Raw genomic sequence first — 18303 nt, 5'->3', positions numbered from 1 at the left:
CAAGTCTAAGGTAAATAAGTTCTTGATGAGCCGTTCCATATAAGTTATTAAATTTACCAAATTTTCATTACTAATGATTACTATATTGACCAACTTCTACTGTGCACTCTTTAACCCTTATCCTTGAGTGGCCTCTGGGCCTTGATAATGTGGTGATGCCTTTGTAAAAAAAAAAAAAAAAAAAAAAAAAAAACTGGCTTGTATAAAAAGTTATTTTTATTTTCCACAGGGTAAAATGGTCGTTAAACGATTTTGATATTGGCAAACCTCTTGGAAAAGGAAAATTTGGCAATGTTTACTTGGCTCGTGAAAGAGGAAGCAAATTTATTGTTGCTTTAAAGGTAAGTCTTTTTACCACAACAGATTTTAAACCGGACACATTTAAATATTTATTACAAGTAAACTTTTCATGATTAAGCACTTTTATAACCTTCATTTTTAATAATCCCCCCCCCCGGTTTTATTGGGAAAAATAAGTTTAATCTTATTGTCTTAATCTCCCCTCTCTAAAACTTTAACAATTCACAAATTGATAGAGGGTAGAAGACTTGATTAATCCAAAAATGAATTTCTACCCCTCCCTGAACACTTGGGAGTTATTTTCTTGCTAATTATTTTATTTCTTTTAATGCTTTTGTGTGAACACTCTGAAAAATCTGAAACCATTATTTTAAAGTATACAATTAGTCGTGCATTTCAATGTAAAAATGATTCCTTTACAAGGCATTCTAGCATTTTAGGGCAGTTAATCTTTTATCTCTAACAACTTTTTATGGGTGCTACTTGACTTAAAACTAGTGTGATAATTTTTTTTTTTTTTTTTGTAGTCGGCTTGCCACTTGAACCCAAGGTTAATGGTAGATATTTATCTACTTTTTAGTAGTCTCCCTTTCTAGATACTTTTATAAAGAACTTTTTGTCACAAACTTTTTTATTTATTTTTTATTGCCCCCCCCCCAATCTAGAATGGTCTGAAATGTAGATCATTCTATATTCAATTTCACAGATAGTGGGATAGGCAGTGTGGCTCCAAAGTTGGAAAATTGGTAGGGGGCTGTAAACTCCCAGGTTGAGAATTTCATTGACCACTCACATCCCTTAAAAAAAAAAAAATCTGTTTCACAATTAAATTTGCAGAATCTCTTACATTGGAGAGGAAAAAAACAATTCTAGAAATACATTTAATTGAATTATTTCCTCTATCCTTTGCTCATTACTTTAATTGAATAAAATTGTTTAAAATGAATAGTAAAGATTGGATATGAATTTTCAGACATCATGGTTGTGGCATTCACCCTGGGTCGGTTGGGCCATCTTTCCAACAAGTTCACTTTCCGAACACTGGTTGACCTGGCATGGTGATTCAAAGCTGCTTCACTCTCCTGATCTAGGTTTCGAGTTAGCTACTGCGACGTTTTTTTTTTTTTTTTAGCCTGGTGGTGCTGGGTTGATGAATTCACAGGTGAAGTCACCTGTGTCGACAAAGGGTGTGTCCAAACCTACAAAGAAATTTTTTTTTTTTTTTTTTTTTTTTTTGATCTTGTAGCGACGCAAACTGTACTGTAGGAGATAAAATGTTGCCAGCAGATAGGAGGATGTTGAGGTGCTACTTTAATACCTCCAGTTTGCGTAGATCACTTGCCCGTGTAGGCTAATATCCACAGACGATATATCGAAGAATTTTAATCTGTAGATTTTCTAAGTTTTTTTCTTCTCTCTTCAGGTCTTATTCAAATCTCAGTTGCAATCTGCTGGCGTTGAACATCAACTGAGAAGAGAGATTGAAATTCAATCTCATTTGAGGTTCGTATAATTTACAAAACTTGAAAAACATGCAAATTTACCATTGTTGGAGTTGAGGATTCTTTTCAATTGTTTTATTTCAAGATTTTGTCTAAGTTATAGTTAACAAAAGACACTAATATTTAATTTCAGCATAAAATCTTTTACTATGGAAACTGACATTTTTCTTTGCTCATAATGTTTCTTGGTAAAACCATATTAGAAAGACAGTAAATGTTTTAGATGAAATTCATGTGTTGGAGTTTTAGCCCAATATTTATATTATTCAGTATTGCCTGGGATTGTTAATTCTAGCAAAGTATGTAGATTACAGAAAAAACAATATTTAAGTTCATTTTCGGACAAGATCAGAATAAATCTTTAGTTGTCTTTGAAACAATTTTAGAAAATGTGTAAATCTTTTGCATCCTTGCAGTGATATGAAGAAAAAATGTGCTTTTAGCTGAATAAAAAAAAAAAAAAGAAAGTTGTCTGAGTTAAACAAAAAAAAAAAAAAAACAGATTGTATGATTTTTGTCAAAATGCATCACATGGTAGCTTCAAATTTTTCTTTTTTCCCCTGCAAATAATCTGATGCTGGCAAAATCTTAAAATACTACAGTACTAAGATTATTGTACTCCTTAGCAAAAATGTGACCAGAAGTAGTTTTTTTTTTTTTTTTTTTTTTTTTTTTTTAATACTCCCCCCCCCCTCCTCTCTGGTAACTCCTGGCAGGATGATCTCATGGCAACAATAAATTCTCCTTACTCGGAAATAATGTTTGAAGGGTGGTATCCTGCCTAACTGATGTCCTCGTCTCCCTGAATTTAGCATTAAAAGATAGTAGAATAGAAATAATTCATGATTTTGGTTAGCCATAGCTTTGTAATAGATTTGGGTTTTTATCTTTATATGGTATAATTATGTCCTTGTGCATTCACTGCACTTGTGTCAGGAGAATTCTCTCTCCAAAACAATACCACAAATTCAATTTATAAACAATTTTCTTTAGATATTTTAAGTGGTACTCTATTTTCGAAAGTTAAATGACAGGCTTGCAAAATGATTTTTTAAAAAAATTTATTTTTAATCTTGGCCAACTGAAAAACATCAGTTTTACTCTACACAACTCTGTTGCCTTTGAACATTAAACTCCAACTTACCAGAAGGCTGATTATGATCACCTCCTATCTGGAATCTTTTCATTCCTAACTGATTCTGGGGTTTTGTTAGTAATTACCATGTGACCACCCATGTGTTGAATTTGCTTTTCTCAAGCAGGTTGGGTTCAGCATGACTTTCCCATTCACTGAGGCACTCTTTTTTTTTTTTTTTTTTTTTTTTTTTTTTTTTTTTTTCAAATGAAGAAAATATCTTCTGGCCAGCGATACTGAATTTTCTGTGACCTCCTTTTGTCCTTTAGCAAAGAAACTGCAAAGTCTGCCACACAGTGCATGTTTACAATGGTATTTTTTACCTGCAGCCATCTATTTTGTTTGCTGAAACAATCAGTATAATTGTTATTGTGATGCATAGCTGCAATTTTCAAACAATTTAAATTATGTTTTTATGTGTTCTAACACCTACATTTATTAAAAATTTGATTACCAAAGATAAAATCTGCAAGCAATTACAAATTAATGTGTTAAGGTAAAAAAAAACACTTTATTGTTCATCAGTACCACCAGTTTTAAAAATGTATTCTTTGCATTTTTAAATTTTTAATACATATTTGTTATAATTTTTCAGAAATTTTTATAAAATGACATTAATATTTAGCTTGTGAAAAAGTCAATTTTATCTTGCTATCATTAAAGCATGCGTTTAGCTCTTTATCTGACAGAAGAAATCACGTTAAATTTCCATGGAGGTTCTACTCTTTTTGAATTGTGATCTAAAATATTTTAATTATTTAAAAAAAAAAAATTAAATTTTTTTTTTTTCTTTGCTTTCAGGCATCCACATGTACTTCGCTTGTATGGTTATTTTCATGATAAAACTAGAGTATATTTGATTTTGGAATATGCACCGTTAGGAGAATTATATAAAGAGTTGCAGAAAGTAAATCGTTTTGATGATAAAAGAGCAGCAACTGTAAGTTAAATATTTTACAAAAATTGGTACTCTTCTGTTATAGACGAGAGTATTTTTCCTTTTTGATTTGAACTGTTTAAAACATATATATATATGATCTTGTGTTTGCAGAATGCTCTCTATCAAACTCCTGTTAATGTTTGGTTTACAGACTTGAAACTTGATATATAGAGGATTTGGACCTGTGGAACAAATTCGATTTGTTTTTTAGCCAGTAAAAATAGCTGTTAAGGGCTCAAAATTGAAATTGGTAGGCATAAGTTAACTTAAAGTGGTTCTATATGCATGCACAAGTATACATTAAAACTGTTAATTTTGAAAGTTTTGATATTCATCTCGTTAACTCGAATGCTAACGAATAACACTAGAGCTAAATGTAGTTTTGATTCTAACTGATGCCGCTAAAGTCGTATTTTTCTTTAATTTTTGAAATCATTACTATATATTGGTTACAATATAATTAATAGAAAAGTGTCTCTATTAATAATAAATATGAAATCTGCATAAATTAAAATATCATATTTAAGTGTATTTTTTGACTGGATGATGCCGGACAGCCTGCTAGTAATCCAGGGTTTACACAGGCTTGAAGTCCTTGAATTTTGACTTTTGCCTTGAAAAAGCCTTATTTTTATTATTACCTTGGAAAATTTCTTGAAATTATGTCCAGTAAAAATTTGTCCAAATATTAAAAATAAAATTGAAATAAATACTATTAAATTGGTCTCCTGATTTATCGGAGAGGGGCCTATGTTTTCATTAGCGTCTTTGCGTGCATCTGTTTCGGACAATTGTCAGATAACCGTCCATTAGATTTTCCTGTAATTTTGCCACAAATTGTATTTCATTAAATAGATGTGTACAGTAAAAAAAATTTTTTTGTGGAAATTCCTGTTGCGTTCCCAGGGACTCGAGGTAAAAAAAAAAAAAAAAAAATGCCCAAAAATGACACTTTTTGCTTCATCCATCAGATTTTTCTGAAACTTGGCAAAAATGTGAAGGCAATGTTGGCCCTTCACACTTCTCATCATTTCTTCCCTATTTTTTGTGGCGTCATCTCACATGGAGCACCACATGCAATTTTTTTTTTTTTTTGTAGTATTAATAAAAATACCACTAATATTGAAAATAAAAAAATAGAAATATCTGTTCTGAAATAGCATCATACGCCCCTTTATCACTAAAATACCTTGCGTAGTTTTATGATAAAGAACGTAATTTTTGTATCCACAATATCAGAAATTAAAATTTTTTAAGTAAAACGAATACAGCTACTGGCCGGCCTAGTTTTCAATTATCACATTTTTTTTTTTTTTTCTCTATGTATCTATAGGAACCCTTTTCACAAACTTATTGCCTAATATAGTAATCAGAGTATATTAAAACTTTTAGTCTAAACAGTAGGTAGTTAAAGTTCTTGGACAAGGATTGATATCACCTGCAGAAAGTGTCTTAAACAAGGAAAAAAAAAAAAATTCAGTTAAATTCCAAAGGAATCACAATACAAACATTTTGAGTTGATTAGGGGAGATAATCTCAGTTTCTGAATTATCGAAATCTAAGTGATACTTGTAAAATCTAAGGGGAGTAACTAATTAAATAGAGAGGTCATAAAGATATGAAATTTTTTATTTATTTTTTATTTTATTTTTTTTACATTTTCACTCCAAACAAGGCACATTGCCACTTTGATGGGGGCGGGTGGGGGCTACTATCAGGGACATAAGTTACAGGAGTACTGTGTAGGGAGTTGGGCAGCAAAATGTCGGCTCACGTTACACTTGAACTTCTGCATGTCAGTACAGTTTTGGAAGCAGGGACCCGGAAGGGAATTCCAAAGTCTAGCGGTTATGGGGAAGAAACTACTGGAGTAGAAGGCTCTTACATCTAGGTATCTCTACTTTGAAGGGTTGGGATTTAGCTGCTTGTCGGGGGGGGGGTATTTACGTTGAGGTGGTACAAGTGCTTGCAGTTCGTCGGAGCATTCACCATTAAAGTACTTGTAGAACGGACAGAGGCTGAAGCTTAGATGACAGTTCAGGACCTATCAGGTTGGCGACTCTTTTGAACTTTGTTTAGGAGCGAGAGACTAGAAGCAGATGCACCAGCCCAAATATGACAATACTCCATACATAGGTGAATATATAAATAGCTAGTTTATATATATATATATATATATATATATATATATAATTTTTTTTTTTTTTAGAATATAATATAGGGGATAAAAATTATAAATAGATAATTTGTGTCAAAAGAGGATAAAGTACTGAAAAGACCAAAGGGTTATCTGCAAGAGAGAAACTATATCACAAAATTTATACTTTGCCCAAGAAAGTACAGATCTATAGAAATGGCCAGAAAATTGAAAAACTGTCTATATGATATTCTGCTTGTTCTTTCTTCAGTTAATCTGTACGTTATGCTTTGAAAAAGACTAAATACAATTTTGAAGGCCAAACTGTTTCAATATAATTCAAATTCGCAAAATTTGGCCTTAAAAAATCCAATCTGGCAACCCTGGACAAAAATATGAGAATGACCTTATGTAGCCTTGTTTTCAAATATCATTTTAATAATATATGGTCGTTGTTTTAACAACGTGAAAAAGGAACCTGTAATTTCGTCATGCAGCAGTTCTTCATTGAAGAAAGGAGTCATTATGTAAAACAAAAAACTGAGAAGTAACAGGTGGTGAGCGGGCAAACATTGTCATAAGATGCTGGACTGAAAAAGTAAATTAAAGATTCTCCTACAATCTGATTTCGTTTGTATTGCTGAATATTTATTAGTACTTATCACATTTTTATCAGTTCTATATTTAAAATAAAATGGACATTATTTTTATAGAAATATATTAAACTCGTATTTCCTGTGTAGTTTTTCTGTTTCCAAAAAATAATTTCTTGTACTATTCAGAAAAATATGGGCCTTATCAAAAAATTTGTTGATTCAATATATTTCATATTCCACAGCATTTTCTCCGATCTGGCTAGTAGTAATAATATTAATAATAATAAATATTTACAGAGTAAAGTAAAGTGTGTGGGGTATCTAGATCAATAAGGATATAATTTTTCTCTCTTCCTCCCTCACACGTGTGTGTGTGTATATGTATATAAGTGAAGTTGTTTGTGTCTGTGTGTACATATTCCTACAAAACTACTGTCAATTTTTAGTCTACAGTTTTGAGATTTGGGAAAATCTTTTTAATCAGGTTTTCGGCCAGAAATTTGGCTGTCAAGGGGTCAAAGTACGATTTGACCTTTGAAAACTCTACCAAACTCCTCTGCCAACTTTGGGTCTGAACACTTGAAATTTTAGATGTAGGTTACTTGAACATGGATCAAACTTTTTAACTTGATTTGAACCCAAAACAAATGTTAAGGGGTCAAAGTTTAAAAAAAAAAATTGACCTCTCCGGTCTCTACCAAATTACTCATTCAATTTTGGGTCTAAACCTTCGAAATTTTACATAAAATTTATTCAGGCGTAAGGTAAGCTTTTTAATCGGTTTTTGGACGAAAATTTGCCTGCTAAGGGGTCAAAGTTCAAAAGACTTAACCTTTGCAGTCTCTAGCAAATTATTCAGCCAATTTAGGATCGAAACATTGGAAATTTTACATATGAGGGTATTCAGACATGCAGCAAGCTTTTTAATCAAATTTTGGGCAGAAAATTTTGCTGAGAGGTTAGTTGCAAACCCGTCAATTTTGTGTCTAAACACTTGAAATTTTAGATGGCCATGAGTAAAACTTTGAAATTTTAGATGGACATGAGTAAAACTTTGTTTTATATATATATATATATATATATATATATATATATATATACACACACACACACTAGCTGTACCCTGCCACGCGTTGCTGTGGCGTAAATGGTGTAAATTGACAAAAAAAAATGCATGTGTCTGATATGTTTAATTTTCCAATACTTGTGGATACACGATATTCCTGGTGGTTCCTGATTCAGTGCAAATAAAGAGATTGCCTGGTTTACCGACTCTAGAACATGCAACACATAATTGCCCATGTGAGAAGTAATCAGTATGTAAATATAAGCCGCACAATTCTAAAGATTGTCCCTGTGCTTTGTTGATTGTGATAGCAAATGCCAGTCTGATTGGGAATTGCAATCTATTGAATTGAAATGGCATGTCTGTAGGAATCATAGGAATGCGTGGAATCAGGACATCCTCACCTTTGAAAGGCCCCGTTAAAATTGTGGCTTCTATTAGTTTAGTCATTAATTTTTTTACAGAAAGACGTATGCCATTACAAAGCTTGGGCTGATTAATATTTCGCAACAAGATGATTGGCACGCCAGTTTTCAATTGCAGTACATGAGGTGGCATCCCTGGCAAATCTAGCGAATTCAAAAATTCTGTTGGATAGTTGACTGCTTTGTCTTCAAGAACAGTGTCGATAGAGTTGTATGTGACTAACTCACCAGGAATGCTCAACTGAATAGTACTGTTGAGTTCATGAACATCTTTGTTCTTGGGTGCAAGAATGGCTTGTTCACTCAGCCAACTGGGATCCTTATAGTTAAATTGGATGTCCGCAAAAACCTTTTTAATCAAGTCATCTTTTGTTGTCACTTTATTACAGAAGTTTTGTGGCAATGTAATTTGCCCTGTCGTCAGACTAGCTGGCAGTTTTCCATTCCCAATTTGCAGTAATTGATTTGAAAATAACTCTGGGTGATCGTTTTGCTGCTGGACATGCATATTTCTAGTCAAATGGAATGTTCTCACATGTTGCCAAAAAGTGGAATATTTTAGGCAAGCATTTATTTCATCTGCTGGTGTTGATCAAGGAATTATAAGGAGTGTTTGCCTGAAATCTCCAGCTAGCAATAATACTGAATGCCGAAAGAGGCTGTCATTACCACGCAAGTCTTGCAATGATTGATCTAGAGCCTCCAGTGATTTTTTTTTTTTTTTTTTTTTTTTTTTTTTTTTTGCAATAACTTTCCCATACTCAATGTTTTGGAAATGTTGCACAATGGAGTTTCCATAAATTGCATATTCAATGGTAGTTTCAAAGCTGAATGAGCAGTTCTTCCATCTGACAGTAATGTTGCAGCTATTCCAGATGATGCAAGAGCTAAGGCTATGTCAGAATGTGATCAAATGGTTGCCAAAATTAATTTAATTAAGGTTTTACCAGTTCCTCCTGGCGCATCTAAGAAAATTTCTCCCACCCCATTATTGACAGTTTCCATTACTTCGTTGTAAATGTCTTTTTGCTCAGTAGTTAGTTTTGTAATATTTGAATGAATGTACAACAAAAGATCATCTGTGTTGTAAGTTTGTTCCCGATGCAATTCTACATCAAACAAAGTCACAGCAGATCGATTAGGTGACGTCAATCCCAATTGACTGAGGACTTTGTTTACAATTTCTAAGCAAAAATTTTCAATCCGTATCAATGCCTCATTATAAATTTCTGCTGTAAAATCCAGGTAGGTATTTGCAGTTTCATTGAGTTTTTGATGCAAAATGTCTTCGGCCATGTGCGATTTATATTTCTCGCATAACTTTAATGGAGATGAAGGGGAGCAAGTTGTCAATATGATGGCAAACAATGCACAAATTTGAATTGGATGCGATGTGTAACATGCATCATTAATGCATTCATCCCAGTGTCCGTCATTCTCCAATAAATTCAGTGCTTGACATGCACTGCGAAAAGTGGCATGTGTAACACCATTGACAATTTTTAAGTACTGGAAAGATGTTGGACCAGGGACATTTACCAACAGCATGCGAAGGAAAAACATTCATCTTGTTTGTGATGAATAGTATGAAGTTGGCCTATTGTGTTTTCTTTGTAAATTCCAGGGTGTCCGTCTACTCTATCTCCTCATATGCGTTCAAATAATTTCCTACTATTATTCCATGCATAATACATGGGCACTTCCGAATAGAGCAGTGTTGATGCAAAGGCGTCATTTTGACATAACGTCAAAAAAGTTGTTAATGTTGTCTCCGGGGGATTAAGAGCTATCTGTTGCACATTTGAAGCTGTAAAGTAAACACGTTGTCCATTTTCTAAATGTACTGATGAGTGAACAATAGCCAGACTTCGTTCATGTATGGGAAATGAAAGAATTCGCCATACAGCTTCATTACTGCTTATATATCTTCCAGCTTGAAACTGCTATTTCATCGATATGTATATTTGCATTCCTATCATTGCCTTGAGTTTTCAAACCAAAAACTGCCATATCGCTGCCTTTATTCACATACTTGCAAATGTATTTGATGGACTTAACTGAGTTACAGTATTCCACATTAATGTGCGATTTGTAGGCTTTTGAAAGCAAAGGTGAATATGGAACAATCCACCGGTTATCTAAAACCAAACTCTTATCCTTACATCATCAACGCTCTGATCCCCATCTGGCATCAATTGGGATGGATGGCTCTCGTCTGGGAGAGCCCCCGTGTTTTGACAAGCTTCTGGGTTTGACCTTTACTCCTGATCTGAAATGGAACACGTACATCAAGTCTGTTGCCAAGGTTGCTGGAAAGATGGTGGGATCCTTCTACCGCTCCAGAAGATATCTCACTGCTGATGCAATTCGCTATCTGTATAAAAGCCAAGTACGTCCAAGGATGGAATACTGCTGCCATATCTGGGCAGGAGCTGCTAAAAACAGCCTATCCTGCCTTGACAGAGTACAAAATAGACTTTGTGGCTTAGTGGGGGATGCCCTTTTCTCTCCCTTGCAACTTCTCTCCCACAGAAGAGACGTTGCGAGCCTATCCTTGTTTTATCGTTATTTCCATGGCAGGTGCTCATCTGAACTCCATTCAATCTCTGGTACCCCCTCGCCAATCTTTCACGAAAAACACCCGTCTAGCTGAATCCACTGAAAAATTTCCCCCACTCTTTATCTGTGTCTAAATCAAAACGTAGATTCCATGAACAAAGCTTCTTTCTTAGAACTGCATGCCTTTGGAACTCTGTTCCGTCTGCCTGCTTCCCACCTGACTACAACCTGGATGTCTTCAAGTCCAACGTTAACAAATTCCTAATGAACCGCCCCCTTAAGTAAACACTTCATCAAATCTCCACACTAACGTACTGTACTTGCAATAACCCTTATCCCTGAGTGGCTTCCGGGCCTTGATAAGTGGTGACCACCATGTAAAAAAAAACAAACAAACAAAAAGAACTTCAATATCACCATTGCGCATTTGTATGATTGCTAATTTACCACCATTATCTGTAGATCTTCTGTATAAAGGATATCCATCATTTCCTGTAACTGTGTCTGATAGTAATGCCCGAGGATATCGCTTAGAGCATTTTCCATCTTTCATGGATGGTGAATTTGGATTTAATATACCACAAGGTCCATGTATCATATGTTTTGTCACAACTTCATGCAAGTCTTTATCAATGTCAGCATCAGGTATTTCAGCACGTATTACATTGTCGATTTGATCTGGACTGATTTTGTTATAGAGCCAGATTAGTATGTGTGAGTGTGGTAATCCTCTTTTGCCACTCCACTGAATACATCCAGCAGTACACAGACCCAAAGACTTTATGCTTAACAATGAAATCTATTAGCGATTTCCACTTTTGTCTGAAAACATGTGCTGTAATATCATGCCTATCCACTGATAATTGTCCAGGAAGTAATAGTTGATGTATATCATCCCAGGCAGGGTTGCATGTGAATGTAATGAACAGGTCAGGACGGCCATACTGACGAACATATGAAAAAGCATCCTGAGTGTACTCGTGCATATAACGTGGACTACCTATATATGAAGATGGCAAAATTGTTAGTCTTCCAACGTTTGTAGTATTACCATCAATTTGAACTGCATCTCGCAAGTGAACATGTTCTTCAGCGAAGTTTGGACTGATTCAAACGTATGAATAGCAAACGTTCAGATTCAATTTTTGCGTACATGTCTGATGTATTATGGAACAATTGGCAGCATTTCAGAATGTGATTGGTTTCATTTTCCCGAATCATTAATTGGTATGAATAATAGTTCATTGCGCTGGATTTATCATGTTAACATTGAAATTATATCCATCCGAACCATCCCAGAAAATGATTGGATATTGCAGAGCATCATAGCATCGATGATTTTCTGCAATGTTTGTCAATTGATCATTTCTCCTATGAAGGACAATATCCCTCGGTTGAAATTGATCTCCAACTATAACAATTGCCACCTCATCTATAGTTGGAGCATTGAATCTTCGCACGTGTTCTCCAGCAGGAGCTTTGTTAGCACGAATAACAATCTTGTGTGTATCAGATGGCATCATTTCAATTGCAGTTTTGAATAAACGCACTAAATTGTTTTTATTATGAAGCATGTCTTGTAGTTCGGAAACAATAGACCTTGTGTCAGTTGAAATTCCACAGCGTGCATTTAGTTCATCATTGTTATCACCGATAAAATACAGTTGTAGGAATCTATGATGATCATCTGGGCAAGGAAGCAGAGATCCAACTTTATGGTAAATCTGTCCCTTAACTTGGCATGAATTGTGCTGTAATGATTTCTGCACCAAACGACATCATTTGGAAGCATGGGTTGTATTTCCTGATGTTCGATAGGAAATGCTTTGATTCAACAGTATATCCAGCAAGCAAAGATTGTAATGGTTCTGGTGGTTCCTCAAGTTGAGGTAGTTTAATTTTTCCCTTGGCACAGCACAATCCTTTAGTTTCCCCCTTAAATTTCAGAGCCTTGCAGTAGGGACATACTTCAGTCATTGTGCCGATTTGAACCTGGTGACTCAAACTGTAATCATCATCAGGGTCGTAGTGGAATGCAAGCCGATCCCAATCCCGGGTTGGTTGAGCATGGAGTCAAGTTTGATGCTGAGCTGCAATTTCTTGTTGACGTCTTTCCGCATGTCGCAGTCTCTCACGTTCATTTCATTGAGATCGAAGCAGATCTGTATTACGGGATTGTTGTACCAGTAATCTTGCTGGCTCAAGTCTGGAAGTATGTTGATCTGCTGCTTCATTGGCATGTATCAAAATCATCCGTTGTCTGCTCTGCTCGTTTGCAGATGCTTGTCGTTCAGGATTTTGACTGTCAACTAATCGCCGAATTGAATCGGCATTGCGGGTACGCCAACCTAAGTGTGATCTGTGGTGGGGCATTTTAAACGGAAAAAAACTGTAACATCACCGGTACTTAACAAGAACGACTTTATATCCAAAGAACAGCCAAAAGTAAAAGGGATTGTCCTAAGCAGTAAATGGACAAATTGCTAATGTAAGAATCGAACAAAAGGAAGAATTCTATGGTTGTTTGTTTGTGATAAATAGGAAAAGTGGCGTAACAGTAATCCACGTGAATTTACTGTTTATGTAAAAAAATAAGGAAGCACGTAGAAAAAAATTGAATTATGGAGTTTTTTGTTAGAAAAAAAAAAAAAGTGGTTGTGTAACAAAACAAAACAAAAAAACAAACAAATAACGAAATGAAATAGCATACACTGAGATAAGGCAATTGTACACCGCAAATGCAAAAAGTAATATATAAAGAAAAAGTAATATATAAAGAAAAAGCAGGATGAAAAAAAAAAAAAAGTAATGCAAGTAACGTTGGCGGAAAGAAGTTTAATATGATTAAAATAGAGAAGAGGAAAAAACAAATAAAAAAACTGGAAAAGTAAACGACACCGCTAAGTGTAAAAATTAATATATAAAGGATAAGACAGGCTGCACACAAAAAAGAAGGAATTAATACAATGGTTTATATGTAAATGTAAAGTGAACAAACAGTAATGTAAGTGAATTTACTGTTTATGTAAAAAATAATATATAGGAAAAGGCAGGCTGCATTTAAAAAATGAATTAATTAATACAATGGGTTGACGTAACAGTAATGCACGCAAATGTACTGTTTATGTAAAAAAATAAGGAAGCATTTAGGAAAAAATTAAGTTTTGTTAGCAACAAAAAAAAACGGTTATATAAAAAAGAAATAAAAAAATGAAAAACAAATGTCGAAATTAATCGGCCGTAAATGGAAAGTGACGTTGTAGGAAAAGTTTTATGTAATATGGTATTTTTTTTAATATTTAAAAACACAGTTAGGTTAGATAAAATCATTGTTTTCGAATATGATGAAAAACTGAATTTTCTGAAACAAAGTTAAAGAATGCGCAAATACTTGGAGGGAAATAAAAAGCTAGTCAGTATGTGTGTGTTTAAATAGAATTTAAAAATAAGTCAAATATACACCGCTAATGGTTAAAGAAAATATCTAAAGAAAAAGCAGGCCTAAAAAAAAAAAAAAAAAAAAAAAAAAAAAAAAAAAAAAAAACGAATTAATGTAATTGTTTATATAAAAATATGACAGGTTTACTTAGCGGTAATGGAAGAAACCGGAAGTATTTACACTCTGTGTCCTCGGCCAAAATCGGAAAGTGACGGTGTCGAAAAAAAAGCTTTTTTTTTTTTAAATATGGTAATATTTTTTAATTTGTAAAAACACAGTTAGGTTAGATACAGTCATTGTTTCAAAATATGTTTACAAACGGACTTGTATTTCTAGTTTATCGACTTTGAACAAACCAGACATTTCATTTTTATATATATATATATATATATATATATATATATATATATATATTCACATACTGTTATGAACAGTACATAGGACCTCAGCAAAGCCGGGCTGAACTACCAGTGTGTGTTGATTTCGTTTCCACTTTTAGTAAACTCCATTTTTTTTTTTTTTGTTTTTTTTTTTTTCACATTTGCAAAATTTAATTTTCCTTAGTTTTTGTTTATTGAATTTTTAATACTTTTAAGAGAAATTGAGATGAATAAAAACTTATAAAACAATTCAAACTTTTCTTCTATTTGAAGAAATACATGTTTTTACATGTTGGAATTTTTATCATCACAAAAAGTATTTACAACAAATAACTTCAAGTATATTAAAACTACAACTTTTTGCAAAACAGTATTTCAATCATAATTCAAATACTTTAACAAAATTTAAACATTAATTCAAACATTAAAAAAAATATAACAAATTGAAAAACAGCTCAAAATTTGAAATTTAATATTTTCCATATAAAATTAGAAATCAGTAAATCTTTTTTCTAAGTGTCCATTGAAGTACAACATTGTCAATTGCTTGGTATTCGCAGGGGTTAGTTTCCCGTTTTTTATTCATTAAATGTTTAATATGAGAAAATGAACGTTCAACGTCAACACTAGTAACAGGTATCTATATGACTTCATCAGCAATCTGTTTTAGAAGGAATCTGCTCTTATTTGCATTCCAAAATGCTGGTATATTAAAAGGATTTGGTAAGTTTTCTTTGCAGTTTACATAAATTTGGGATTACAAGTTCAGTAGAAGGATTTTGAAAGTCTTTAATAGCTGCAAATGTATCCATATTGTGATTTATACAGGGTAGTTGTCTTGGATCAAATATACGAGCCACTTCGTAAAAGTTATACACAGGGTAGGCTTCCTGGTATTTATTCAATTTAGTAAAAGATAGGCTGAAAAATTCTTGGAAGTTTGAGATAACTCTCTCCCTTTCTGCAGTTTTTAGTTCAGACAGAAGACGGTCAGTTTCAAGGCCAAATGTTAATTTTGATATACCAGCATGTAAATACTGTTTCACATCTTCCATCAAATTATAAACAAAACAAGCAAATGGAGATTTAGTTTCTTCTAAGCTTGTCAAAGCTTTTATTAAACGTGTGCAGTTCTCTGTAATAAAATACAGATTTAAGCGCAGATTAAGGAAAGAGGCATGATGTAATCGATCATCGTCTACTAATTCAAGAATTCTTTCTACTGCAAGGCCATGACTCTTTTCTTGCTTAAAGAATCCTTCATAAAATTGTATGAAAGATGAGTGATATCTGGCAGCATTAAACCAGGAATTCCATCTGGGACACGGAAGTTTCACTTGTTCTTTGGACAAATAATTTTCAAGCCATTTCAAATATCTTTTTTTTTTTTTTTTTTTTTTTTCAACTCTGCTTTCTAAAAAAGGCTGATCTGATGAAAGTAGTGAGCTGGGTAACATTATCAAATGCTGACCAATTTGAGAATACTTCACTAACTAGATTTAAAATGTGTGCCAAACACAACACATGGTAGCTGTTATTCAAGATATTTGTCAAGACTTCTCTGAGCTTTTTTGCAATAGGCTGCCGAATCTATTGCAAAAGCAAGGATCTTTTCGAATTTTATGTCAATAAGTTATAGCTCGGACACATGCTTGGCTTACTGTTTGATGATTGCATTCTGACAGGGTAAGAACATCAATAAAAAATGACTCCCCACAAATGTTTGCAACAATATTTAAAATGCTGTTGTCACAAGTCTGTTTCATCTGTTATGATACTAATCCATTCATTTGCAAGCTTCACTTTTAAAGCAGCAAAATGACAAATAATTTTGGAAGATGAAGCTCCCTAATACAATTAACACTTGGAATAAAGCCACCTTCCTTACAGTATTTTAGTAAAAATGGTCTCATTTTATCAATTTTATGAAGGGGAATATCCGATAAAGTGCACATTTTTAAAAAATCAAGAATAAATTCATCACTTTTCGCCGATATTTTTGAAAGTTATCCTCTCCTTTAAATTGTGTAGCCATAATTAAAAAAAAATGTCGCTTCCGGTTTGGCGGTGGTCGTAATGGCATAAACGTTAGGTTTTACCCCATTCTTTTCCTCCTTTGCAGTACGGGTTCGAGCCTGCCTTCCTACTACCACTTTTTTTGCTCAACATACACATCCAAACGGCCGGGCTGAAATGCTAGTTGTCTATAAACCACACTTACACTGTCAGGGAGACAGAGATATAATATATTAGGAAGGGGAATACTAGGAGTCTCCAATTTTTCAGCTAGTGTATATCTTTCGAAATTTATAAGTACGTGAAAAATGTATTTAGTCTGTTTTTAATGAAGGCTGTTAAAAAAAAAAAACTAAAAACTAAAACTTAAATTTTAGTCAAAATTAAAAAATAAAAAAAATCTAATAAAAAAAAAAATATATAAAAAGTAACTGATGCGACAAAAATAAATCGCCAATAAGTGCTTCAAAGAGTCCTCTAAGAGAATTCAATTGAATAAATAATCCAGAGTTCATAAATTTGGAATTTAAACCAATATTTTCAAAGCCTGGTTTAACAAATGCGCCAAAAATTAAAAAAAAATCAACATGGGAGAATAGAATATTTTTTTTTCCATTAAGAGCCCCCGTTGAAAAAAAACAAAAAAAGAACAGAACTCCTGACTTTCAATTTATGACACTCCCTTACTTTGACACATTACTCACTTTCACTTCTCCCTGTCAGCAGATAACAGCAATGAGTGACAAGGAAAACGTGGCCTCTTCCTTCTAAATGTTTTTCCTCTTTTTTTAGGTTAAAACTATTGTCTTAAACCCCACTTCACTTAATCAGTGAGATATAAACAGTGTATTTGGAAGGGGAGGAATATTGTCTTTCATAACCTTTTTTTCTTTTTTTTTTTAATTCATACTTTCATAACCTTTTTTTCTTTTTTTCTTCTTTTTTTTAATATTTCAAAATAAGATTAATATTTTCTAAGTTTTTTTTTCTTTTTTTTTATGAATGCAGAAACTGATTTAAAAAATTTTTATTTTTTTTTTTTTTAAGGTCTCAAAAAAATTAGCAATATTTATAAAGAATAAAATTGAAAAAAATAAGTCGTTTTCTTTATATTTATACACCGCAAGTATTTAAGTATATTATTGAAAAAGAAAAAAAAAAAAAGGAAATGATTAATTTAACATGGAAAATGATTTCACTTAAAAAAAAACAATTCCGTTTCAAATTTGCGATTCGGTGAACGTGGAAAATTGGGGTCCCTACACTTTGATCTTGGCCTGGTTAGATACAATGAATGGAGATAAGTTATATAAGGATCTTATATATACCAGGGGAGTTCTAACATGGAGTAATATTTAGTTTATGTAAGGATTTTTTTGATCTAAGAATTAATTAGCCTATTATATTTATATTCTCTACAGGTTGCATAGGAACCACTAAGATAATTTAGTTATTTAAGTAGAAGAGATAAATGGAAGAGACAAAACAGTGTACAGAAAGTAAAGCTAAGGCTCAAAAACGATAATACTGTATCATTTAAGTGGCACTCACCCTTGGGTGAAACCAGATTTCTTTTGAAAGAGGAAGTTTCATGGGAATATCAAATTCACAAGCACTCCCCAGTCACTTGTATGACAAACTATAGTGTACAGATGTTATATGTTCTATAGAGTTGGAGGAAAAGATAACTTAGTGGTTATATTTGTATTAGTTTTTATGCATGCATATGGACAGACTCTCCTCTTTTTGTTATGTATGGGATGTGTTAAATATTTGAAGCTTCGTCTTTACACAATCTTGATTGTGAA

At 33.1% G+C, this 18303-nt stretch overlaps 1 protein-coding gene across 1 annotated transcript in view; it reads left to right on the top strand.

The window, feature by feature from the left end:
• Positions 1 to 18303, top strand: part of LOC145277900 (aurora kinase C-like) — a 46652-nt gene that overhangs the window by 11876 nt on the left and 16473 nt on the right. Inside the window, exons 3-5 of the mRNA XM_080129899.1 lie at positions 230 to 341; positions 1724 to 1803; positions 3739 to 3877. Of these exons, the coding sequence (XP_079986025.1) occupies positions 230 to 341; positions 1724 to 1803; positions 3739 to 3877 (331 nt within the window). The remainder of the gene's footprint in view (positions 1 to 229; positions 342 to 1723; positions 1804 to 3738; positions 3878 to 18303) is intronic.

This window comes from Euprymna scolopes, chromosome 6 (genome assembly GCF_053919585.1).
Source record: "Euprymna scolopes isolate OS-2025 chromosome 6, ASM5391958v1, whole genome shotgun sequence".
Classification (NCBI taxonomy): Eukaryota; Metazoa; Mollusca; class Cephalopoda; order Sepiida; family Sepiolidae; genus Euprymna; species Euprymna scolopes.
The sequence above is the reverse complement of the archived record's forward strand: the minus strand, read 5'-3'. Positions and strand labels throughout refer to the sequence as shown.